The following is a 25,007-nucleotide window of genomic DNA, read 5'->3' on the forward strand; positions in this document are numbered from 1 at the left end:
TTTGGAAAAAAAGAAATATAGCTAGACGGGATGTTGGATTCCGTCTGGTGAGTTTTGTAATCCAGACGGAATCCAAGATCCCGTCCGAAGTTAACAAGTCAGCCACTATCTCGGTGAAAGGTTTCACCTTGAAATCAACTGGGGACTATAGTCACCAGGTATTCACCAATGCATTGCACAACCATTTTTGCACCAAACTGGTGACTATAGTCACAAACCCCTCATAATTCCCTGCATTGCAGATGCTCTAACAACTCAACAAGACCAAGGACAGCGTGTTATGATAAAAAAATTTAGTAGCAGTGGTGGTTGCTGCGAGTGTTGGTCCTCAAAGGGAAAAAAAACTTATATTTGAAGGCAGAGATGGCTTAGAGCCGAACGCATAGTTTTCTGATTAAACAACTTTTCACCACCCTGTAAGTCTGTTACCCTGTCAACGAAAATGAAGAAATTATTATGTGCACTGTACACGGTGCACAACAAGATTATGAGTGTATTTGTTATGATGGAAACACTATGGAAAGGAAAGGAAAATAAGAGTGGTCTGCCTTTTTCATAGTTTTTAAGGCGTTTGTTTACCCATAGAAAGGAAATGGGCTTTTCCATATGGAAACAAAATCATAGAAATGGAAAAGGTTTTGTGTTCTTAGCTAACCCCTGAAAATTTTGTGGAAATGAAGAAAATAGATAGCTAGAGACTTATTACTAGCACACCCAACAATACAATTATTCCTTTCCATAGTTTTTGCAAACAAACATGATTATTCCTTTCCCCAATTTTTACTTTCCTTTCCCTAGTTTTACCAAACACATACCATTTAAAATTATTTCCATTCCATTCCATAGTTTTACCAAACACATACCATTTAAAATTATTTCCTTTCCATTCCATTCCATAGTGGACCACCCATTTTATTTCCTTTCATTTCCATGAGTTAAAATTTAACACACATCTTATATTCGTCCGTATGATATCAGGGTCATAAAATTTCATTGACCCTTTGACCTTAACATAGTAACACTACGTCATTACACTAAAAGAATTATATATATATATAATGATGATGGCCTCTTAAATTCATCTTGGTATTTTTCTTATGCATAATATCCCTGGACGAATAATTATATCAAACACCTAGATATTTATTAATGAGGACTACTTGGTCTTTTTATGTCTTTGTAAATTATCAGTATCGATATTGTCCTTAAATTAAAATGTTGCTTAACACCTTTGAATAGGAGCAATCAGTCTTTTCATGTGGCGGTATATTAAAAAACCAATTTCACGCCATTTTGAATTGTACGCTTACCATAAATTTACCATAATATTTAATTAGTAATAATTAGCAATAAATACACCTCTACGTCTCCCCTCCCAATCTCCACCCCTACATTTCCCTTCTTTTGCAAACAGTACAAAAAAATAAGTTTTGCAACAAAAATTAAACAGAGCCATCATTCTCTCTCCCCCTCTCTTCAAATTGAGTTCTCTCATTGCAACAAATTCTAGCCATTCATTTCAATCGAGGTAAAAAATCTAAATAGTTGAAATGGTGAGTACTCTAATCTAGGATGGAATTGACGAACAAATCTCTCTATTGCTTATGAACCTCCAATCAGGTATGATTGTTTTCTTCACTTCTCGAAATTAGTCAATTTGCTTTAACGCATGAATTCTATATCCAAAACACAACTGAACTTTTACAGATGATATCGATGGACTGGGTAATAACATAGGATATTACATCAATCTATGGAACAGTTGAGTTGATGACAAAGTTGGATGCATGTTTCGAATTATTATTAACAAACACAAGATGAATATGGCAGTGTACGGTGGCTTTGCCTTCATCTTTGAAGAGTCTATTGAAGTTAAGGTGAGTTCTTAAGCTAGTAATAACCCATTAATGAAAGTTAATCCAATTAGAGTAGCTATGATTTTTAATATATTTTTAATATCCAATTAGAGTAACTTTTTAATATACTTTTGAATTTTGAAGTCTGAATGAAATTGCTGGAATGTTTTGAATGACTTTGAAGCATATGTGAAGTGGTGGATAATTATAATATTGTTGTCGGTGATTCATGGACGTGTTTCTTATTTTGTCAATGGACGTGTTTCTTATTTAGTGTTTATTGATGCTTTGATTTGGGTGTTGATTTGATGAATTTCTTTATTATGCTGTTCAGTAGCGTTAAGTATCGACAATTTAGAACATTTGCTTGATGAACACATGATGCTCTCTTTCAATACGGATATTGAAGATGGCAACATTGAAGAGGTATGTCTTTTGTATTCTACAAAAGTGCGAAATTGGTAAATGTCAAGTCCCATAGAAATGGTTGAGGGTGACCCACCAAAGTGTGGTAATTTGGCTTTAGCTAAAAACTTGAGTGATGACATGAGAGAAAGACCTGCCATTTGTTGCACGTCGTGATTTCTGTATTTGCATGGGGATTGAAAGAAAGAACTCACCTCTCTTGGTACATCATCTAGCCCTATTTGGTTTTATCTGATTTGCAGCTATGTGTTGTTTGCTGTTTAACTTTTTGTTACTACTACCTCAATGTGGATTTTGTAAGAATTGATTGACTACTATGTAAGAAATTACAACTTCTTGGTCCTCAATACAGTACTAACTTTAGTTTCTTCTTTGTTAATTGGGCCAGGGGCAAAACAAGGGCTTCTTATACAAGGAGGAGATGTATTGGAACGTTTGGCTGGCATAGACTATGTGCTTTAGACAAAGTATAATATTGAGTGCCTTCATAATTTATTAGTCTGTTTTTTGTTTTCTTTTTATTTTGCATTATTCATTTAGGGGTATTATTCATAAGAAAATACCTGGATGAACAATATATGTCTAACAATTTGGTGTCAAAGGGTTCACTAAGCAATGTTTACTCATGCCTATTTTCTTGTATGAACAGGATATTGTTATATATGTGAACTCTCCTGGAGGATCCGTTACAGCTGGTGATTCTATCCCATTAGTTATTGTGCTATTATCAATTTATTGAGTTTCATGTCAAAATTTGTCCTTTTTTCTGACTCACATGTGTTTACCTCATTAGGTATGGCGATATTTGATATAATGAGCTCAAGCATATTAGGCCTGATGCTTCCACTGTATGCGTCGGTTTGGCAGCTAGGTATAGATTTAGATTTTTGCATTTGTTTTGGTCGCTTATGTTATTTTTCTTTGCATGTTCTGATATTTCTTTGGTTCTGGATAGTTATTTCTCCGCTCTTTGTCCAATTAGAATACACCTCTTTAAACTTGCATTACATACTAATGGACTACTTCAGTTTACCTGGACTCCATGTGTTGACCATACGCCAATTGTGCTGAAGGATCATCTTAGGTTATTATATCTGAATTGTTATTTACTAAGTGTAATCATCAAGTACAGTGAGTATTTGGAAAAACGGAGTAGAGTGACAGTTTGGAAGTGGGGGCAAGATAACTCCTTAAACTATTGTATTCTCTCCCTTGTAATAGGAGTGTTTCTTGATGTTGCAAAGAATAATGCTTGCAATGAGCTTTCATATGAACGGGCAGTGTCACTCTTGAGTCGTGCTTCTGTTTTGTTTTATCTGCATAAAAACAGGTAGCAACCAAACTATGCTCTTTAAAATTATGCTTCCATGCTTCTTGGTTGACAATGCTTAACACACTTGAAGTGGAGCAACATATGAGGTAAAGTGAGGGAAGAGTATTTAATGATCTTAAGAATGTTTTGTGCCAAGGAATAGTCGAAGTGATTGGCTATCCTCGAAGTGATTGGCATTGGTTGATGGAGTAACTCACTTAACGACCCTGTTTGAGCGGATTACTTGAGTAATATTTTGGCTTTTGGGTACATGGCAAGCGCTAATAGTTTTGGTTTTGAGTTTTGAAACTTCTTTAATTTGGGATTTTGAGCTAAAGATGTACTCCGTTGTGAAAATTATATTTGCCCTTTACTTATTTCTGTGTAACTTGATGAGAAGTTCCACTGCATGGAATTACTAAAATGTTGAAGCTTGTACCTTGGTTCTAGCGGTAGTAATGGCTATTTTTTCAAGATGCCATTATTTGTTTACGGTTTCACTTTGACTTTTTGTTTGTATGTGCATTTCGATTCCCTATATCACATTAATTTAACTACATTTGCTAACACGTCTTTTGTGTACAGTATGGGGGCTTTCCTTCTAAGTGCTAGAACCAAGGGTAAGCCATTTTCTTCCTAAATTTGTTATGAAATTTTCATTTAGTCGGCGAGTTTTTCTTGATTTGGCTGTGCTCTTCTGAATTCCTGTTCACAATTATCTTTGTAGGAATCCCCTTCTATTACAAGAAGCTTCCCTCTTAGCGCCGATATGGAAATTTCACATACTCTGAGTGGAGCAGGAAACAATTTGTGGGAGATGTCGTCATTTAAAAAAATATGTCAAAGAATTGGTATTGGATCAAATCCTAAGGGAATAAACTCTCCTTCTCTTTCTATACTTCCAGGTTAGAAGAATATGAAGCAGTCAACTCTGGAAAGCCACACTGAGGTTTCAAGACCTTCATATAATTTAAAAGGGGCAACGAATGTTACCACATGCATAGAAGACATCCATGAAAGAGGAGCATCCAGCGGAAGCCATACTTACTTGCAGAATGGCATTTCCTCCCCAATAATACAAGGAGAAAGAAGTAGGTGCAAAAATTCAAGAGTCAGAACTCAAATTTTCCTTAAAATCTTTTTAAGCTCCTATTGTTATTGTAATGTTGCTCTTACCTGCATTCAAATGTCAAAGAAGCAGAAGTCTACGAGGTTAATAGCCTCCCTCAGCCTCGTGTGCAATTACAAGAAAAAGCGTCATGATGATTAACCCAGAGGAACCTTTGTGCGGCATCGTAAGTCTATGCTTTTTTAATCTGTGGTCCTTATACATGTAAATATTTATGCTGATAGTTTAAATATATGCTGCATACCAAAGGTTCGTTTTAGCTAACCAGGTTACTACACCGTACACTTTTAACATGAGAACCCCATAAGCTTTTCATTGTTGTCACCTATTTTTCTTGAGCCCCACAAATATTGCTTCTTAGTTTGATTAGGATTCTATTCATTCGTGGTTAGTCTTATCCCAATCTAATATATCACGTTCTCCTGGTTTCTTAGAAACAATCCAACAGACATATCAAAATAAGTTGATTTTGAGGTGTTTAGATAACACTGAATGGAAGGACAATAATGGTTTGCTTACCTGCAACTAGAAGAAAAAAATGTTAGCTTAAAGATTTCTTTTTTGTTGCTCTACGTACATTCAGTGGTTGTTTTCTATTAGAAATTGTTATGTTGTTTTAACAAAATTGTTCACAAGTTTTAGATCAAGGAGCTTGATATTGCCTTTGTATTTTTGCCTCAGTTTTGTTCTTTTCGATTCATTGTAGGTTTTTGACATTTCGTAGATAGTTCTAGGATTGAAAATGTTGTAATCGCTTCAAAATTTGGGGATTATTAATTAGGTTCAAGTCCTCCAATCTATTATAGGATAGATTGAAGATGAATTTGAATGGTTAGTGTATTACTGTTATCTTGACCGTTAGGCCCTCACACTTCCATCAGAATTTGAATTATATGATATCTACCTCATTGCTTAGATATTTCTATTTGGCTGTGGGTTCAGATTTAAATTGATTGACACCTGATACAAATGGTTAGATATGTATTACTTTTGAGTTGCCCTTTTTCATGTCATGTCTTACATTTTTTTTTTTTTTTTTTGAGCTTGAACTTATTGGACGATGGGGTTTATAATAGGTTGGATTTTTCATAAGATAGGAATGAATGTGGGGGAGGATGATTCGCTTTTGAGAGTTTCCTAATGTTAAAATCCAAGCGACAGGAATAGGGCAATGTGATGTGGCTTTGGTGAACCATACTTTAGATTATTGATGTTAATAGTTTTCCTTTAACTTCATACTAAAATTTCGACTTAGATATTATAAATTGACTCTTTTTTGTATGATTTATGGTTTTTAGGTCTCACATTATTTTTGATAGCAGTCAGTTGGGACTTTTGTAAATAGAACCATGCATCTCAGTATGTGCCTAAGAACTAAATGTAGAATTTCTTTCCCTCTCTTGACAATCCTGAAACACTTCAATAGCTTATAATTTATGTGTTGTAGGGGACATTGGTTGGATTATGAATTTTTACCAATGGAGTCTAACACGTTATTTTTTTTAATCATGACGAATCTGTTTAGCTTCATAGGCATTGGTATGTAGGATTTTCCACATTTTAGTAATTTGATTGTTTGAGGAGAAATGAGTTTTTTAGACCTTACTTTCAATCATCTCACTACTAACGGATCAAAATTCAATAAGTGTACAAGACTGTAAGAGGGAAAATATGAAACAATTATTGCTCTTGGACCAGGAATTCAAACTGCTTTAAAGTAGTTGGAGAAGTTTAACGATCCACTGCATATGCACTTTCCCACAGTTGGTCAATACTTTGTAAGTGCCTGCTCAACCTTATAATTTTTTTTTTAATTTTTTAATTTTAATATTATTGATTTATTTGTGAAACTCTTATACCATGGGATAGATTAATTTTAATATTATAGATTTATTTGTGAAACTCTTATACGATTTGCAGATGTCGACCAAGGTTTTAGTTACTATTTCTGGTGTAGGTATATTGAACAAATAAATCATTATGTTTGAAAGGTTGTTAAATGATTTTGGTGTTAACTTTTAACCCTCAATGGACATCAAGGTGGCGAGCAAGACTTGAAATTAAGATAAATGTTTACAACTATTTTAATTTAGTGTTTTTAATTTCCCTAAACCTCACCTCAGGTAAATATTCCCTCCACAACTTGTTTTGTACCAAAGTGATTTATGGATGTATTGTTTTTAATTTAGACATTCATTCAGGTCTCTATTGTCATCCTTACTATCAAGTTTATTGCATATGTTTGGAAGAAGCAATTATGCAAATCATTTCAATTTCCGATAGGCTAAAATATATCCTTTGGTTTAGTGACATTGCTAACTATACAAGCAATATGTGTTGTTGTTGTTGTTTTTTTCTGATATTTTTATATCAATGTGTTAACCCCATGTATTTGACTTCTCAATTTACTTGCCTTTTCATACTTATTTGGTTCTTTTTCATTTTTCAGGGTGCATATAAGAATTATAAGAAGAGGATGAATGCATGGGAGTCGCCACATGTGGAAATCCTATGTCTATGTTCAGGCGCATGTCCTCTCCGAGTTGTTTTTTTTTTTGGTAACTTTTGAGTGGGTTGAGTGAGTGGTTTTATCTTATAAATGGTGATCACTATATGTTTCACAATGGATATACTTTCTAATGGGAAAAGATATTCTACAAGTTTGCTTTGTCGAACAATTTTTACTAAGGTATGAGTTTTAAATAGTATGGAATAGAAAAAATGAAGACAGAAGAAGAATTTGTTAGCAAGACTTATTTTCCTCAATTTTTTATAAGTGTTTTTGTAGCAATTAATGGATTATAGTTTTAGTTCGTATTAAAATACATAAATGGGCATTGCTTTTTTTTTACAGTTTTTACATTGTAAGAGTCAAAGGCTCCTTGCTCAATATACATAGTGTCTCCGGCCCCTTGCTTTGAACCCAACACTTCTTTGAATCTCTGTAGCTGTGTAAGCAACTATGATCGATTGCTTTTGTAGTTTCGTGTACATGGTGATCATATTTTTTTTCCTTTTAAATGTATTATTGCATGAACTCCACTCAAACTTGAGTTAGTCACTAGAAGTTGTTGAAGTGATTGTAAACGTTCAGAAAAACAATATCGAAAAAAGCTAGAGTAATCATTTTTATTTTTATGAACTTGGATAGCAGGAATATATAGAATTGGGTTTCACAGTTCCGCATTTAAAAATAAAATAAATTCATAAAAGCATATAATGTTCACTCTCTTCAATAAAATTTGTTTGTTAAACATGTGCAGAGCACGTGTATTAAACTGAGTTGGTATAACATGTGGGCACTCTTAGGCGTGTGGCACTAGGGATGAATCTAGAGTCTAGGTTGAGCCTAAATGCGCATTTGACTGCATTCTTTTAATAATATATATCCAAAAAGACAGCATGGATAAGCCTTTGTATAAATAAATAAAATTTCTTATGAAGAGCTTTATATATACTATAAACCTAGGTTCCATTGACACTCCGTACCGGACACAGATAAGAATTGTCGGACACGGCAAAATATCAAAATTCGAGATAAATTACATACAATATGTGTCCGACACGGACACCTGGATACATATCTCACACGAATTTTTTTCAAAATATGGCGTGTCCATGTAACCTAGCTATAAACCAATATGACTTCTCTTCCAATTATTCTCAACAAAAAACATTGAAGCAGTCATTTGATATAGATTGGTATTTTGCTGCATTTATAAAGACGACGCTCAAATGAGGAAACATGTGAATGAAATCAGCAATGTGGAATCCCTGCAATTCAATTTTGGCACAGTAAGAGCAGCGACGGACAACTTCTCTGATGCTAACAAACTTGGACAAGGCGGCTTTGGCCCTGTCTACAAGGTTTTGATTATATACTTTTTTGCTAATTATTAGAATTGAATTGGATATACAACTTTTTCTATTAGATTATCTACTTGTTTAAGGTCTATCTCTTTACTTGTGAAATTGTGACAGTTAAAGTTTCCACAGGGTAGGCTTTTGGATGGGAGAGAGATAGCTGTGAAGAGACTCTCAAGAAACTCTGTCCAAGGTGTAATAGAATTTAAGAATGAGGCTCTATTAGTTGTCAAACTCCAACATCGGAATCTTGTAAAGCTTTTAGGTTTCTGCTTGGAAGAGGATGAAAAACTTCTCATATACGAATTTGTGCCAAATGCAAGCCTTGACCATTTTATTTTTGGTTTGGCTCGAAACTTCCTCATAAAACATTCCAGTTTATCTTCTTTAGTTGAAAAACACACATGATATAGTTCAAGAAGTAGTGCTTCACTCTAGCTTAAGAGTTAGTTTAAGATTAATTTGATTTACTATGTGTGAGCTATATATTCTAGTTCTATACAGATCCAATAAAACGTACATATCTGGATTGGGAAACACGCTACAAAATCATTGGAGGGATTGCTCGAGGTCTTCTTTATCTTCATGAGGATTCACGTCATAGGATTGTTCATCGTGATCTCAAAGCTGGGAATATTTTGTTAGATGCAAAAATGAATCCTAAAATTGCAGATTTTGGAATGGCGAGGCTTTCTGTTATGGACCAAATTGAAGCCACTACCAACAGAATTGTCGGAACATAGTATGTGTGAGAACTTGCTTTTAATATTACTTTCAACAAATATTATTCAGCTTCTTACCAAAAATAATAGTTGAAAAGGGGGTGAATATATTCTCTCCGGCGGAACTCATCAATCTGATTAATATCTCATACAGTGGATATATGGCTCCAGAGTATGCAATGCATGGGCAGTTCTCGGTGAAGTCAGATGTCTTCAGTTTTGGTGTATTGATCCTAGAGATTATAAGTGGCCAGAAGAACAAGTGTTCCTTTCAATCAGAACGTGCAGAGGACCTTCTAAGTTATGTAAGTACGGCTGTGTACTTCGTTTTGTCTATATGATATCTTCATTTTTATTTCCTGGTTCTGTCCATACAATTGTGCGCACTGTATTGTAGGGATCTTCTATTCTCTGACGACAGTTTATTTCCGAGATTCATGTATGAAAAATAAATTGTTGCAGGCATGGAAACTCTGGGAGGGAGGCACAGCTCTAGAATTAATAGAACCAGCACTGAAGGAACAGTATTCAAGAACTGAGGTGATGAGATTGGGCTGCTGTGTGTTCAAGAAGATATTGCCTTGCGTCCCGCAATGGCAACCGTTGTTTCCATGCTTAATAGCGACTCTGTCGCCCTCCCATTACCTTCAACGCCCACTTTTTTTGTTAACAGTGGCAAGCCGTTGAGTACAGGGGATAATGGAGGACATACAGAACAACCAAACCAACCATTCTTGCCTGACCAGTCACATTCCATTAATGAAGTATCGGTTACCGAATTATACCCACGATAATGCTTGAAAGAGGAACGGTATTGTCTAGGTCAATAGTTTCCATCCTCAATAGTCAACACTGTAAGTTGTCGTGTCTCAATAATGTGTTACGAATTGTAGGATTTAGGATATTTGCGTCAAAGGGAGACCTGACGAAATGTTGAGAATTAACAAAAACAAGAAATGGCATCTAGAGTATTTATTTTTGTTTACTTCAGTCAGGATATTCTGTTGACATTTCCAATTGGCTGCAGTTTTCTTACTCTCGTCGATGAAATGCGACCACAAAAGATGATTAATTTTCTAACATAAACTAATATTAGTAGAAACGAAATCCTATTTCAGTTTTCAATATATTGATGTGCAGACCTTGAAAATGGTCATAAAAATTGCACAACAAAATTCTGCTGTGCTCATAGCCTGATATGAGCCCATTAGGATTTCATCCCCATTAGATGGGAAATTATGGTCTCCTCCAAATACAAAAAAAAAAGTCAAATTGGGTTGATCCTAATCTGAAGGGGGAGGGTAATACTAGTTAACCGGACCATAATAGACCGTAAAAACGAAACACCTGGATTTTCATATAAGGGTCTGTTTGGAAGTTTTCCTATGGAATTGGAATTGGAATTGGAATTGGAAATATAATTCCAAGATTTACAATTTCAAATAATTAAAATTCCTTAACATATGGAAATCTCAAATTTCTGTCCCCTATAGAAATTTATAATTCCTTGATTTTGGGAATTTGAGGTTTCCATTCCAGTGCAGAAAAACTCATCTGTTCATTCACTACTAAAAATATGTTCTTTTGCCGTGGTCGTGGACTTGTGGTGGCTAAAAGTACAAAAGTCATGGCAAAAGGTGTTTTGCAGCGGAAAAACTTTTAGCCACGCTGGAGGCAATATATGATGTGGAAAGAAATTTTTTGCTACGACTTTTGTCTCGCCGCAAAAAAGTAAACATTTAGCCACGGGCATGTTGTGGCAAAACAGTGTTTTATATTTGAATTAGTTTTTTTTTTAATATTTAAATTTCTTTTTGTCACGGGCATGACTACTGCAAAAAGTATTTTACATGTTTCTTCAGATCGCAATTTCAATTCTTTTTGCAGCAAATGGCCGCGACAATATAGTGTGTGTGTGTTTTTTTTTTAATATTAAATTTGTGTACTAAAGCCATCATAAAGCTATGAAAGATCGATAATCTAAACTGAAATTTCATTTCATATTAAACCAATTCCAATACATGAACCAACAATAATTCTCCCTACATAAACATTATTTACAGTATTTCAATCTAGCCATACTACATTCGGCATATCTTCAGCCCCAAAATAAAAAACCATGAAACTGCGAAATCGACCATGTCTATACATGACCATGCTGCCAGCCTACTATACATGCTGCCAGCCTACTACATTTCTGCAAAAAAAAAAAACACAAGCTAATTCGTCAGTCCAAAAATTAACATCGGTCGTGATGCTTCAAAAAAAGTGAACAAATAACATATAAATGTAAAATACGACGAGAATAATAAATTAAACTAAGCTATTGTTATCGAAGACTAAAATAACAACCATCTTTTGAGCTTCTTAAGACTAAAATATCAAAATCTCGAAAATAAGTCAAGAAACAGAGAAACCCAACATTTTATTCAAAAGAGTTCACAGAGCCATTGCAACATGCTGATCTATCAAGCTAGAGGATAAACATTTCAGTTTGGGTGAACTAGTGTTACCCCGCTACTAGATGAGCCAATTAGGATTTCCCCCCCACTAGATGGGAAATTAGGGTCTCCACCCTAAATACACACAAAAAAATTTCGGTCAACCCACTTTGACTTTTTTTTTGTGTGTATTTAGGGGTGGGCAATCCTAATTGGCTCATCTAGTGGGGGGGTAATACTAGTTAACCCTTTCAGTTTTTTCCAGTTGAAACCAATCTATGAAGTATGCACATGATAAAAAAAAAGTTCACTAATCATCACGCAGTAAAAGTAGTGACAAATAACAACAGAACAGCTGGGGATACAAAGTTAACTTTTTCCAACACATCTATGAAATAATCTATTCATAGTGTAGCACGACACAATAATACAAGAACCAACAATTGTAAAAGAAAAGAGCTTTAATGCTAAAATGAACACTTCAACCTGCTAAAAGATTGAAGCATCGCCTTTCCATAGAGCGACTAACGACGTAAATAGCATTTCTATGAATAGAGAAGATGACACACGTTGACTACATCAAATGTAACAAAACCTTCATAATAATTACTGCTAAGAATCACGATAATATAAAATCAGAAGCTCACTAGAATTTATGAGTATTGAATACTTACGTCACATTCCATCTGCCCAGGTCGTTGAGGGTAAAAGGGTGGGTTAACTCCAAGCTGCGAAAGAAGAACAAAAGGGATCATTATGAATTGAAGTCTAGAACCAAGACCATTAGACACAGCTCGCAAGGTCTCAAAGCGACTCTCGATCACATGGGTCTCGATCCAGGTAACTTCTTATGTGGCAGCTTCTTTCATCTTTTCACCTGTTTTCATGACAAGGCATAAGGCATTGTCCAATGTGGCCCGGCCAGTTTGGAGCTATTATGATGTTAGGTGGCCGTCATACCACTCAATGTTTGTTCTCCACTGATTCTATCCAGCTAAGTTTCCAACTGGTGATTCCAGGCACCGCAAAGGTGGTTTAAGGAATCTACAATAGTAGATATACTACAAAAGCAACATCTGCTCCGACAACGTTTCTTATAAAGGAAAAACAGACACCAAACAAACAGAAAATCGTACAACCAAGAAGGTAATATAGTTTCAAAGAGTTTCAGTTTACCGTTGTCTGAGCTAGATGGGGATCAATGGATGGGAGAATAGTGGCAGCCGGATTAATGACTCCAAAGTTCAAGCTGGCAGCAGGGGAGTTGATTACAGCATTGCTTAGACCAGTAGCAACTGGAGGATTTATAACTGCAATATATCCCATCAAAGGATTTTAATAAAATAACAGATGGCCACAAATACAAGCATGTCACAAACTATTTGGGAAGAAATGCAAGCATACCACTTCAGTAAGGATGATTATAGCGGCATGTGGAACCATACTTGCAACTACAAAAAAGTTAAAAAAATCTAAGTCTCAGAGAATAGCATTTACCATAAAAGTAACAAGAGGAGTCACCAAACCCTTTGCTCTGTAACATGACATTAACAATATCTGAGAAGTAAAAGTAACATTAAATCTCTATCTAGATAACAATTAACATTTTACTTTGACAATTTCAAAAGATAATTTTGATTAGTTTGACACTACTGTAAATAACATGCCTCAACTTAAGAAACACATGCGGAGTATATGGACGCCCATAGACCCAATATATATTCACGTATACCAATATCAATATCTAAGCATACAATTCATACAAATCTGATAAAAACCTATCGAAATTAAACATCCCAACTTTACAAGTTCGAAAAATATCTATAAAGTATAAAAAAATATAGGAATCCCTCAGTAACAATCACAAATCTATAACAATGGAAGTTGGATGTATAAAACAAAAAGTAAATGCACAAGTTCTAAACTTTCCCTTTAAATAAAAAGGAAGCAGAAGCTTTAAACTTAAAAGTCACACCTTTCATCCAGATATAGTGTAGAATAAAATTATAAATTCAATCCATTAATTCCATTGCAAACACAAAATTAGAGAACCTAAAAATCAAATTAAATCGTTCAGCCAATTCAAGAAGGTTAGTACCTGCGAAGCTAGGATGAAGGAAACATGGGGATGGAGATCAGTCAAGTGAAGAACAAAGCAGTGGCAGGAAGTAAAGAAGCGGTGAAAAAGATTAAGGGCTTTTATGATTTTTTTTATTCTTTTTGTTACTTGAGGTTTTGTTTATTTCTCGCTAAACTTTGTTATTTGAGGTTCGGGATTCAACTTTTCACCAAAAATAAAAGGGGGAAGGAACGAAAACAGACGCACGAACTTGTAAAACTTGCATTTTATATTATTTTTAGCAAATATAAATTAATAATAGTAAAATAATAATTTTTTGCGCTTTAGACTTGCTTAAAGCCGCGGCCACAACTTCCTTGTTGCTAAAGGTCTAACTTAAAGCCACGGCTCGACTACCTCTGTTGCAAGAAAAGTACCTTTTGCCGCAGAAGGAGAACCGCGCAGCAAAAAGTTACTTCTTGCCTCGACTTCTACTAGTTGTGACAACAAGCAGCATATAGCAACCAAACCCCTTACTGCGGCAAAAAGCCCGTGGCTAAAAGCCACTTTCTTGGTAGCGATTTGTACCATCACATGACATATGTATGAGCCCAGGAACAAGCAGTTGCTTCATGCATGACCAATCTCAGGCACAAAGGGATCATCTGGATTTGGATCATTTAGAAGTGAGCAGATTGAAAGTAACACCTTCGATATGGTGACCTTGGGGATCCATTGCTCTTTTAGCTAGAATTCCAAGACAAATACTTCCATCACTGTTGATATTTGGATGGAAAATTTTGGTACAGAAAGTAACCTTGGGTGGCTTGAACGGATGTCCTCCATCACCCCACACACCGACTTGCACTAGTGTACCGTCGACATTGAGCCCACCGGATGAGCACCATGTGTCGGTTTCAACCTGTAACAAAGCCTGTCGGTGACCCATTGTAATTGGAAAACAAGAGAATCTCAGATAAAACATGTTATAGATGTGAATGTGAGATTGAACAAACATGCATTATACAGTGTGCGCAGAATAATGCACCACCAGTTTATGATAAAGTTATAAAAGGAGGCCAAAAGGATCATATAAACAGACCTTTGGGGGTCTAAATATCAAACGAAGCAACCCTTATAAGCAAGTTGATAAGATGCAAGTCAGCAACATTGAAAGAGGCATAAGGAAATCCAGTTCTTCCCACATTCAGTAATAAATGGTAATGAATTTGTAGTGTATCAAAGAAGCAAATCAATTTGCAAAAGCAAACAGGGAAAACAAAGAAACATTACATCGACCATATCACTAAAGGAAGAATAACATCACTCAATTTCTTGAGGCATTTTCAATTTCGACCGATAACACTTTTTTGACTGTGCAATCTCCATAAGCCCCTTCGCTTCCTCAACCTTCGACTCTTTCACCAACCCATCAACCACAACCTGCACTATGCCCGCGGAAACATGGCAATTAGAGCCAATACTCTTTTCACAAAGCTTAAGAGCAAGACCAAACTCCCCTTTCCCACAAACACAGGGAATGAGTGCCTCAAAAGTGAACCAATCCGGAACAATACCACTCTTCAACATATTATCATATACACTTTTAGCTTCATCCAGATTCCCGTTATTGCCATACCATTTTATCAAAACATTATACGTAAAAAGATTAGGTTTCTCTACGTTATTCCTAAGCTGTTCAACTAATTCAAGTGCCTCCGATATCTTCCCCACATTAACCAAACCCTGCAACTTAGCATTATAACTTATTATATCCGGGACAATCCCACTCTCTTCCATCCTAGCCCAAATCCTCTCACCATCCTCAAACTTACCATCCCTATAAAACCCATTCAGCAGTGTATTAAAAGTAACCAAACTCGGCTCCACCACATTTCTCTCCATCTCATCCAACATGGAAAGAGCATTCTCCCACTTCCCCATTTCAATAAACGCTTGAATAACTATATTATAAGAACGAAAATCCGGCTCTACCGACAACTTCAAAGAGAGTTCTCTAAACAACTTCTCAGTCTGATCAAACTTCTTAGACACAACACTAGCATTTAAAAGTGCATTATACGTCTTAACAGTACGTACACATTTTAACTCAGGCAATTCATCAAACAGTTTTAAAGCATGATCAAACATACCCGCTTTCCCATATAAAGAAATAAGTCTCATAGCAAAACCTTCTTTAGTAATATCATCAAACTTCTTCTGATGTTCCAACACTTGTTCTACTAACGAATGTTGTTTCGCTAATGCAAGACGACCAATAGTTTTTTCATATACTAAATGTCGAGAACGAAACCGACGTATTTCGGAACACTTTTTGAAGTTTTCGACAAGGGTGGTAAGGTTTTTTTTGTTTGGAAAGTTTGTTAATTAGACTTTTATTGAAGTGGGGGTTTCTTCGGGTTTGGGTGTTTGGGTTTTTGTGAGAATTTGAGGTGTTGCTGTTATTCGGGTGTTTTTGGCAAAGACACGGCAGAGACGAGAAATGGAAGTAGACATTGTTGTTTTGAGGTTTGGTCTAAAACCAGTGTCAAGTTTGAAGAGGGTTTAAGAGCGGTTTTTGAGTATAGGTCTAAAAGATGGACTTGGTTCAGACTTCAGACTTCTTCCATCGCATACTTGTCAAGATTCCGGTGTATGTTTAACGAAATGTCGATATTTTAAATCATGAATCTCTTGTGATATTCTAGATTTCTAACTAACTATACTAGTAAACTGCATAGCAGTGGGGCGTGAGCGGAGAGAGAGGAGCGGAGATTGAGAGGGAGAGAGGAGCGGAGATTGAGAGGAGATTGAGAGGGAGAGATTGAGAGGGAGAGGGATGAATAGGAGAAGATGAGGATGCACGAGAAACCAACCAAGTAACATTTTGGGCCACCTTACCCCCCTCTCCCAAAATGTTCGCTCCGCTCACGGATTATTACTAGTATACTGCTAAGCAGTGGGGGTGAGCGGAGTGGGAGAGGAAGATGGAGGAGTGGAGATGGAGAAGGAGAGGGAGAGGAAAAGGGAGAGCGAGAGAGACAAAAAGAGAAAAAAAGAGAAAGGAAGAGATGAGGACAGGCATTTAAAACCAACCAAGTTGGTTTTGTCCGCATAAACCCTCCCTTCTCCCAAAATGTTCGCTCCGCTCACGGACTACGTCATGAATTTCGATATTTTGCATACTTTTTTCTCACTCTCGTGATGTCATATACAATTTCTTTTTCACTAACTTCCCTTTTGGATATTCATCTCGTCAGGTATTTTGATTTTCGACTGGACAATCTATTGTTCTTTCTTTTCCCTACTAACCAAATTTACGTTAATCTAATCAAATGCGAATCTCCTTGTGAAGATGTTGTAGAAACTAAGTAGTAACGTTGCAAAGTCTGAACATATAATTTCAAAATAACTTTGTAAGTAGATGCTGAGTTGGGTCTTATGATTATTGTTCTTTTTCTTCATATTTAATACAAAACAACAATCTTCAATTTCTATTTATTTTATGTTTTTTCCTATTTTGAATTTGTATGCTACACTGACTTTCAGTATTTATTTATTTATTTAACATTAATATAGTGTTTCAAAACAAAAATGATGATTGTGCTCCACCAGAGTACACGATTAACATGAATTTAGTATTTAAAATGTGAAGAGTCTTAAAAAAGCGTAATTTGTTGTAATTTTGCAACTCATCCTCTTTATGAATTTCAATATCTTTACATATGTAACTATATTTTTATTCTGATTAAACACAAGCACTCAGTGAACCTTTTTTTAAATTTTATAGATTGATGTAGTTTTATTACAAATACAAATTCATGTTATGTTATGTATTTTCTTTTTGCAGCCACTATTTCTTCTTCAACTTATGGCCCCATGAATTCAACTGTGGAAATATTTCACACAATCTTCAAGTGTTTCTCTTCAAAGGATCACCCTTACAAAATTTCAATGGTAATCTCAACACTACTGTTTATGTAGTTTGCTCTTTGACCATGATTAAACCAATAGTTTCCCTTTCATATATAAGACAAACAAATGTTCTTTTGGTACTTCTTTTTAGAATTGGCCGGATAGAAGTTTTCTCTCACATCCCTTTGTTCTTTGTGACCTCACCAGAATCAATCTTTTCCACACTAATCCATATTTATTACAAAATATCTTTGGGGTGTATTAATGTATAGCTGAGTTGGTAGAGCATTGGGCTTAGCCTAATGGTCACAGGTTCAAGTCGCCAAATATAGAACTCATCTCTGTTGCCAAACTAACAGGTTCAAGTCGCCAAATATAAAATGTTGAAATTTGCTGAAACGTGTAAACATAATTTGGGTGAGCACACATACAATTGACATTATGTCTGAGCAGACACACTGACAGCCTTTTAAATTTTGAATTGAATGGAACTCCATTCCTATTTGATTACCAGACATACCTAAGCAGTAAGCTTTTAAGTATAGTTTCAAATAACATGTACTTTGAGCCTCTCATCTAGCAACTTCACGTTGCAAACGACAAAGACAAAAGGTTAGTGCATCAAAAGCATCTATGTAATGCTATTCACTAAAATCAGTATCCAACCCTTAGGTAAATTGGGCACGCTCGATGAGCCTGAACTGGAGAGGTAGTCTTGAGTAATTGCTTCAATTTAACCGAGGATATTGGCTCTGGTATTTCGCGATGTCGGTTGGCATGGTGATATGTGCTGTAGAACGTTATCATGTCGCAACATTTACTCAATATCTTCCATTTAATTGCGACGATTATCACTATGATATTGAGCAAATGTTGAAACTGAATCATGAAAGGTACTAAAATAGTAGATTTTATGAATGTCGCATGTGAAGAATTAGTGACCTAAACCAGACTCATTTGCTTCTGAGAGCACAACTAAACCGAGGCCTCCTATGCATAATACAATACCGAAGAACTGCCTTAAGGAATATCGAGTGTCGATGAAAATCCATGTCAAAATAATGACCCATGGTATTGTGAAGCAGTCCAGCAGATTCACACTGGTTATAGAGTACTGGTATGCCATAATAATTGCATTAAATCATCAGTAGTTAATGAAACAATTGCTCCCAAGATGCAAATCCAGTGTCAGTTGGAGAGACAACTTCTAAGCATATGCACATTAATCTGATCTCTTCCTATCTCATTTCTAAAAATTGAAGCAAAAGTAAAACCCTAATAACCATCTTAGATTGCTAATTAGTTTCCGTTTCACCCACAAAAATGAGTCAAAGACCACAATGAATTATTAATTAATAGCTTTCGACCTTTTCTGTAGTAAAAAATTAGTTATGTGGTTGGGTCATCACATACCAATTTTGAGTTCTCAGAAGAAATTTGGATTTAAAAACACAATTTAGTATCCAAGAGTTAGTTCGACAGATGAGAAAAAACAGTAGCAAACATATCTTGATGTCAAGTAACATCTGATAGTGGTAATACTTATTTACTTGGAATCATTTCCCTATCATTCTAGTATATAGTAGTCAGGAAGTTATAGAAAACTGTCAAGCTGACCTTATGGGCACTTTCAAGTGCTTGGCTACCTTTGATCAATACACCTTGAGAAGCACCAACTCCAATACCAACCAGTCTACCATATCTCCAGTGGAGTGGCCAAAGCCCCAACATTTTTACATATCCTTAATAATGGAACTTGATGCAAGTTTCAATTCAATAGTCTTTACATTTGTATCTAATGACATAGGAACAATATCCATTGTCATACATGCAAGTCTTGGGTGCATTGCCATCCTCCATATTATTGTAGACCACAAAGGTTTGTTCACATTTAATCAAACCCAAATAAAAAAGCATAATTAAAATGCAGCCATCAAGAAAGAAATCATGGTTTGAGACTTTGAGTTGATAAGATTTCTTAAAGGTAACTAACACTAACTATATGTACAGTCACGTGAATGTGATTGGCGCAAATACAAAATTCCAATGTTCCTGCAGGAGCATACATGTAGACCAAGGGACCTGCAGCTCTATGTTCCTTATCTATTTACGCATGTGGTACGCATGCTATTATTAATGCACATTGTTGATTGTGACAGGCATTGTAATTCCTCCTTTAAGTGATATATAGAGAAAACAAAATCTAAATGGACAGAAAGTGCAGTGGCAATCTAGATAAGGACAGAAAGTGCACTACAAGAAAACAGATTTTACGCCACGGTCCAAAACCATGGGAAAAGTCAGAGGACCGTGGGCTATTTGTGCGTCGGGAATGGTCTGCCGACAGCCATGACCGTCGGTAAAGCTCACCAATAGCGACGGTCTTTGTGACGGTCATTGCCGTCGGTATAGCCACGGTTTTAATCCGTCGGTATAGCCACGGTTTTAATCCGTCAGAAAAGCCGTCGGAAAAGGTCAGTATTTCCCACGGTTTGAGTCCGTAGGTAAAGATTATTTGTACCGACGGTTATAGGCCGTGGGTAAAGATATTTCCTACAGTCTTAGTATGTGGGATTTGGTGTTTGCGTCGTGAATTTTGGTTTTTGGCTGGTTGTTATTTGACCGTGGGTAAAGTGGACGACCGTGGGAAAAAGTACTTTTGCGACGGCTATGGGCCGTGGCAGAGTTATTTATTGTTTTTAAAAAAATATTGATATTTTAATTTCTGTTGGGTCATTTTACCTGCAATCATCAACAAAGACCTAGCAAAACTCCCCTAACCATCCTACACCTCAAAATCACCATTTCCATTCATCCTCACCATCTTGAAAGAATCGCGGTTGAGCTATAAAAATATATATATAATTACAAGGTACGGAGAAAGCAACAAAGGAAATAGAGGACATCTCAAGTAACTAGCCAAATTAACCAATCACCGAGAGGCAAGAAGCCATAAATAGCATAAATTACACTACTAGCACAAATTTCAATATAAAGTAAGGTAAAAAAATGCACTTTGGTTCGTTGCTTATTTTATTTCAAACTGCAAATACATCTCTAATTATTACACATGAGAGGATAACTTACTTGTAATGGAGTGCCAGCAAGAAGTAAACGTGTTGGCAGCGATATCTATCGAGATCTCGCACTAGAACTGATTCCCTGTCTTTCATTCGTTGTGCTTCATCGATTATGATATACTTCAATCAATTCTTGATAGCGACCCGGACCGTCGTACATAATAAATTCATATGTGGTCACACGCACATTAAATTTCAACACACAGACCTCATATAGGACAAGTATCAGCATTAGAAACATTACTCCACCAGATGCCATATCAGGTCATAAAAAAGAAAAAGAGAAAGTATTAGTCTCTTACATGAGAAAATAACTTTTAGAGCACTAAACACTCGGCTGCGAATGAATAAATCTTCAACGGCTTCATAATCAGATGAATTGTAGAACCATATCCCATTAACTTCTTGGGCAGCATTCTTATATAGCAAAAATGGGATCGTCATCTCGTATTCAAATTCTCCCAAGAGATCCTCCACCAAATTATTTGAAAGAACATTACAATTTCAATTAGAAATAAAGAACTCTTTTCATATAGAGAAAATATTTCCTGTTACTTTATTGCATAACTTGACACAATTATTTAGAAGTTGAAGTTACCATATCGTGCTCCAACCCCTTGGCATCCTCATATGAGAATTCAAGTGCCCCTCTATAATTAGCTACATTTAAACACCCTGCAGTGATAGTATTCCAAGTGACGGTAATCACACCTTCATTTTTCAGTAATCCGATAGATTCCCTACACATACCAAAGGGGGCAAACGTTTGCTTAAATGCCTGTCAAATGATTGAATACCAAAATCAGAAGAAATGCAAGGTGTCCTAAACAAAAAACTGTATGTATTGTCTAGTCTTGAATAGTATCGATGAAGATGTTGAATTTTGACAGCTTAAGGACTAAAAAGCATAAAGCTGTGTGTGTGTGTGTGTGTGGGGAAGAGATACCTGATTTTCTATAATGGTACTTTAAGATGCTGGGCAAGTTCATTTATATGTACCCCCGCATCGCCATCACTGAAATTAAGGCAAAGAGATGCAAACGGACCAAAATTCATTAGTAAGACACTTCGGAGAAATCTAGAAAAGCACTACATATACAATCTGCACTATCAAAGACCATTCACACCAGGTGATTAGAAAGGAACCAGACACATCTAGTGCACCACGATCATTATAATTGTCCGCAGGAAAATAAAAATAAAAGGGGTTAGTTTTGTCGCCTAACTTACAGGTTTGCAGGGAGCTGCAAATAATCAAGCCATCTTAGATGTCCCACTGATTCCGTTGCAGCTATATTGTTGCTCAGAAACCTACAAATTGGAAAACATTCCATTAAATACATTTGAAAAAGAAAAGGAAATTGGAAGGAAACGTAAGACCCAATTCGTTTCGTGTCTTGATTGATTTGGAACAGCTCCTTGATATCCTGTTGACCCAGCTCCTTGATATCCCGTTGACAAGTTCCAGCCTGTGGCAGAATTGGTCGCATGGAGTTGAGTCTGTGCACTACCTTTCATCTGGTTTAAACGGAAACTCACCACATTAATAAAAAAATGTAGATGTGAGGCGTCAAAAGCATACAAAATTATGTTAAAGATAGACATATTTATCGAGATAAGTGACAATTACCTGTAATTTAGAGTTGTAGAGGTGCACATATATGCACTCAATGAAGTGGTAAGCGATTTCATTGAAGTTTGTGACAAGCTTGAAAAAGAATGTTCAGTCTCAAGATTTTCCTTTAAACAAACTAGCAGCATATCGATAGTAAGTCCCTCCCCCAATAGGATGCATCCTCCCTCTAGAATCTAAAATGTTGAAAGTATGAGACGTTTTCAGAAGCTGATCATACCTAACACGTTGGAGAGTAACCATTCATGTTAACAGACTGATGGAAGTATAAATCTAGAAATAGCAAGAAGAACGATCAACAAATTTCAGATTAAAAAATCGTACGTAGGGATTGCAAGACCCAGTGATAGCAAGGACCGAGCTTCTTGATCAAAAAATTCAAAGTGCTTTTGTAGATGATCAACACTGGCATGTTCCAAATAATAAGCACTCATTTCTTTCCTGCAATGAATTTGGTTATCAGAATTAGTTGCACCTTTCAAAGTTGACAAGTATTATCCATGTGAAAGTATGAGAAGACTGAAACCCTTCTACAGAAATAGGTAACTCTGTAAAACAGAGGAATAAGATTACAGAATTATTAAATAAAAGAAAAAATAACAAAAAAATTATACATACATACATATATACATGCGGGCACCAAAATGAATGACATGAAAAAATTCAGAGACCGAACACGACATAGATAGAGGATTACATAAAGATATCATCGAGAAAATTCCAACGAGATTAAACATATTACATCCAACCAAATAATAACTACTAGCTTTACTAGACCAAAAAAGTTGCATATCATAGACAAAGAAGTAAAAAGCAGATTGCGGCAACTATTGATAGATCTTTAGTCATTAATTAGTTTGCTTACTTTCGTTCTCCATAAAAAGCTCTCCATATGTAATTCCATCAAAGATATCTTGAATTTTCTTGAAATGATCGACCCCACGAAAATTAATTTTTAAATAAAATGTATCAGTACCGAACAGAAAATAATGTCTTAGGATCTGACAATATTTTCTTATAGAAGGTGCATAAGCGGTGGTAGTGATATTAATCAAAGCTCACCGGCGGCATAAGTATATCGTTCAAGGCCATAAGTTATTTCCATAGAAATTGGCAACAACTGAAGACTGATGTAATGGTCTCTTCTCAACCCATTACCAGCGACGCGACAACCGAAAGTCTGGCTATCTTGACCTTCATGCTCGATATCATCATCTCTGCATTTACCGGTTGAATCGCTAAACGCGAAGGCATTGCGTAAAAAGCCTCGGGGCTAGCTCCGCATGGAAAAGTGACATTTTCTCGGGGAAGGAAGGAAGGTACTTTTTGTGGTGTCGGCCAGTCGGCAGTGTCCCTTTCTCTCATTTGGAATTCTCGCCATTGGTCTGAATTATAAGCTTTGGACTGCTAGAAGCTAACCGATGTAATGGTCCGAAGCCATTTGACGATTCCGTTGGACATCTATAGGACGAAAGCAGATCCACTACATCTTGAACAAAGAAGACCTTCTTGCCGAATAAAACTCCGACAAACACCCGCCAGATTTCGACCCCGTGCTGCGACGGAATCCCCAAATAAAGTACATAACCGAGCAAAGATCGTACAAATTGTCCTAGCCAACAACCCAACAATCTTATCATAAGTCTGATTCCACAACGAAACATCTTTAAGATGCCTAACATCCTGCTTATGCCACGTCAATTTCTGCTAAAACACTCTCCGACTCCTCATGTTGATTCTGTTGAAGCTTCCTCGACATCTGTTCCAACTCATTCAAAACTTGACTCTCATTATAAAGATTCGACGTACATTCCATCTCTAAAGATCAACATACAAACAAAAGAAAAGGCTATTAAGTAATTAAATTATTACTCTAAAAATAAACTGATAAGGAACCCACTTACTGTATTTGTTCCATTTCCTTCGAATCAATGCTCTCATTCAACCATAATACAAATAGAAAAAAAAAAATTATAACTATAAACAATTCTTGCTTTCATTTCTTACAATGGGATGGTTTGTTGACTAAAGGCATGACTTATATCTACTTAAGGAAAACTCACCATCTGTGGCAAACAAGACGCCTAGTGCCATCATCAATAGAAAAAGAAACATCTGTAGCCCTTTCAACTCTATCAGAAACCATCCCAACCAACTTAATCTAATAACAAAAACACAAAATAATATATATATATATATATATATATATATATATATATATATATATATATATATATATATATATATATATATTAGTAACAAAAAATAAAGGGTGATAAAAATAAATAGAGTTTGAGAAATTTACATTATTGACATCAACACCGTCAACGACTATATTACATTATTGACATAAACTGGTGTAGTTTCTTGACTGTCCATTAAGTTTTTCCTTCCCATGATCTAGCCACCAGTTTGGGTTGTAAATGAGGTCTCTCCAAGAGCTCTCCACAGACTCTATCTTTCACCCCATTCACTGAAAAAAAAAAAGAACTTCCGCCAGGCAACAAATAAGATCCAATAATCCCAATCTTGTTGTAATCCACCACCTCGATGCCAACCAAACTTTACTT

General features: G+C 35.9%; 2 protein-coding genes and 1 pseudogene across 11 annotated transcripts; 2 read left to right on the forward strand and 1 right to left on the reverse strand.

The window, feature by feature from the left end:
• Nucleotides 1-1,366: 1,366 nt before the first annotated feature.
• LOC147505966 (uncharacterized) lies at nt 1,367-7,451 on the forward strand. 3 transcript variants are annotated; one of them, XR_015193537.1, is made up of 11 exons: nt 1,367-1,620; nt 1,763-1,877; nt 2,191-2,282; nt 2,671-2,749; nt 2,932-2,977; nt 3,076-3,153; nt 4,180-4,214; nt 4,322-4,685; nt 4,790-4,889; nt 6,422-6,501; nt 7,173-7,451. XR_015193537.1 is itself a non-coding variant. In XM_086558333.1 (11 exons), exons 3-7 carry the CDS (start codon nt 2,266-2,268, stop codon nt 4,197-4,199), a joined length of 240 nt encoding a protein of 79 aa, XP_086414459.1. In that variant the 5' UTR covers nt 1,367-1,620; nt 1,708-1,877; nt 2,191-2,265; the 3' UTR covers nt 4,200-4,214; nt 4,322-4,685; nt 4,790-4,889; nt 6,422-6,501; nt 7,173-7,451. The 3 variants fall into 3 exon arrangements, 1 of the variants encoding a protein (XP_086414459.1); XM_086558333.1 differs by having other exon boundaries at nt 1,708-1,877; XR_015193536.1 differs by lacking the exon at nt 2,191-2,282 and having other exon boundaries at nt 1,708-1,877.
• Nucleotides 7,452-8,309: 858 nt separating this feature from the next.
• LOC147505967 (cysteine-rich receptor-like protein kinase 10) lies at nt 8,310-10,266 on the forward strand (annotated as a pseudogene). The gene is made up of 5 exons (XR_015193535.1): nt 8,310-8,590; nt 8,720-8,930; nt 9,092-9,329; nt 9,464-9,614; nt 9,772-10,266. The product of XR_015193535.1 is annotated as a cysteine-rich receptor-like protein kinase 10 (transcript).
• A 1,019-nt stretch (nt 10,267-11,285) lies between these two features.
• LOC147505968 (uncharacterized) lies at nt 11,286-16,489 on the reverse strand. Of its 7 annotated transcripts, none has more exons than XM_086558339.1 (7): nt 14,912-16,488; nt 14,247-14,731; nt 13,155-13,201; nt 12,927-13,060; nt 12,628-12,756; nt 12,398-12,478; nt 11,286-11,506 (listed from the first exon to the last, which is right to left on the reverse strand). In XM_086558339.1, exon 1 carries the CDS (start codon nt 15,991-15,993, stop codon nt 15,133-15,135), a length of 861 nt encoding a protein of 286 aa, XP_086414465.1. In that variant the 5' UTR covers nt 15,994-16,488; the 3' UTR covers nt 11,286-11,506; nt 12,398-12,478; nt 12,628-12,756; nt 12,927-13,060; nt 13,155-13,201; nt 14,247-14,731; nt 14,912-15,132. The 7 variants fall into 7 exon arrangements, 6 of the variants coding, with proteins under 6 accessions (XP_086414465.1, XP_086414464.1, XP_086414463.1 ...); XM_086558338.1 differs by having other exon boundaries at nt 12,425-12,478; nt 12,628-12,826; XM_086558337.1 differs by having other exon boundaries at nt 12,628-12,826.
• Nucleotides 16,490-25,007: the final 8,518 nt, after the last annotated feature.

Source organism: Coptis chinensis, chromosome 4 (genome assembly GCF_015680905.1).
Source record: "Coptis chinensis isolate HL-2020 chromosome 4, ASM1568090v1, whole genome shotgun sequence".
NCBI classification, from domain to species: domain Eukaryota; kingdom Viridiplantae; phylum Streptophyta; class Magnoliopsida; order Ranunculales; family Ranunculaceae; genus Coptis; species Coptis chinensis.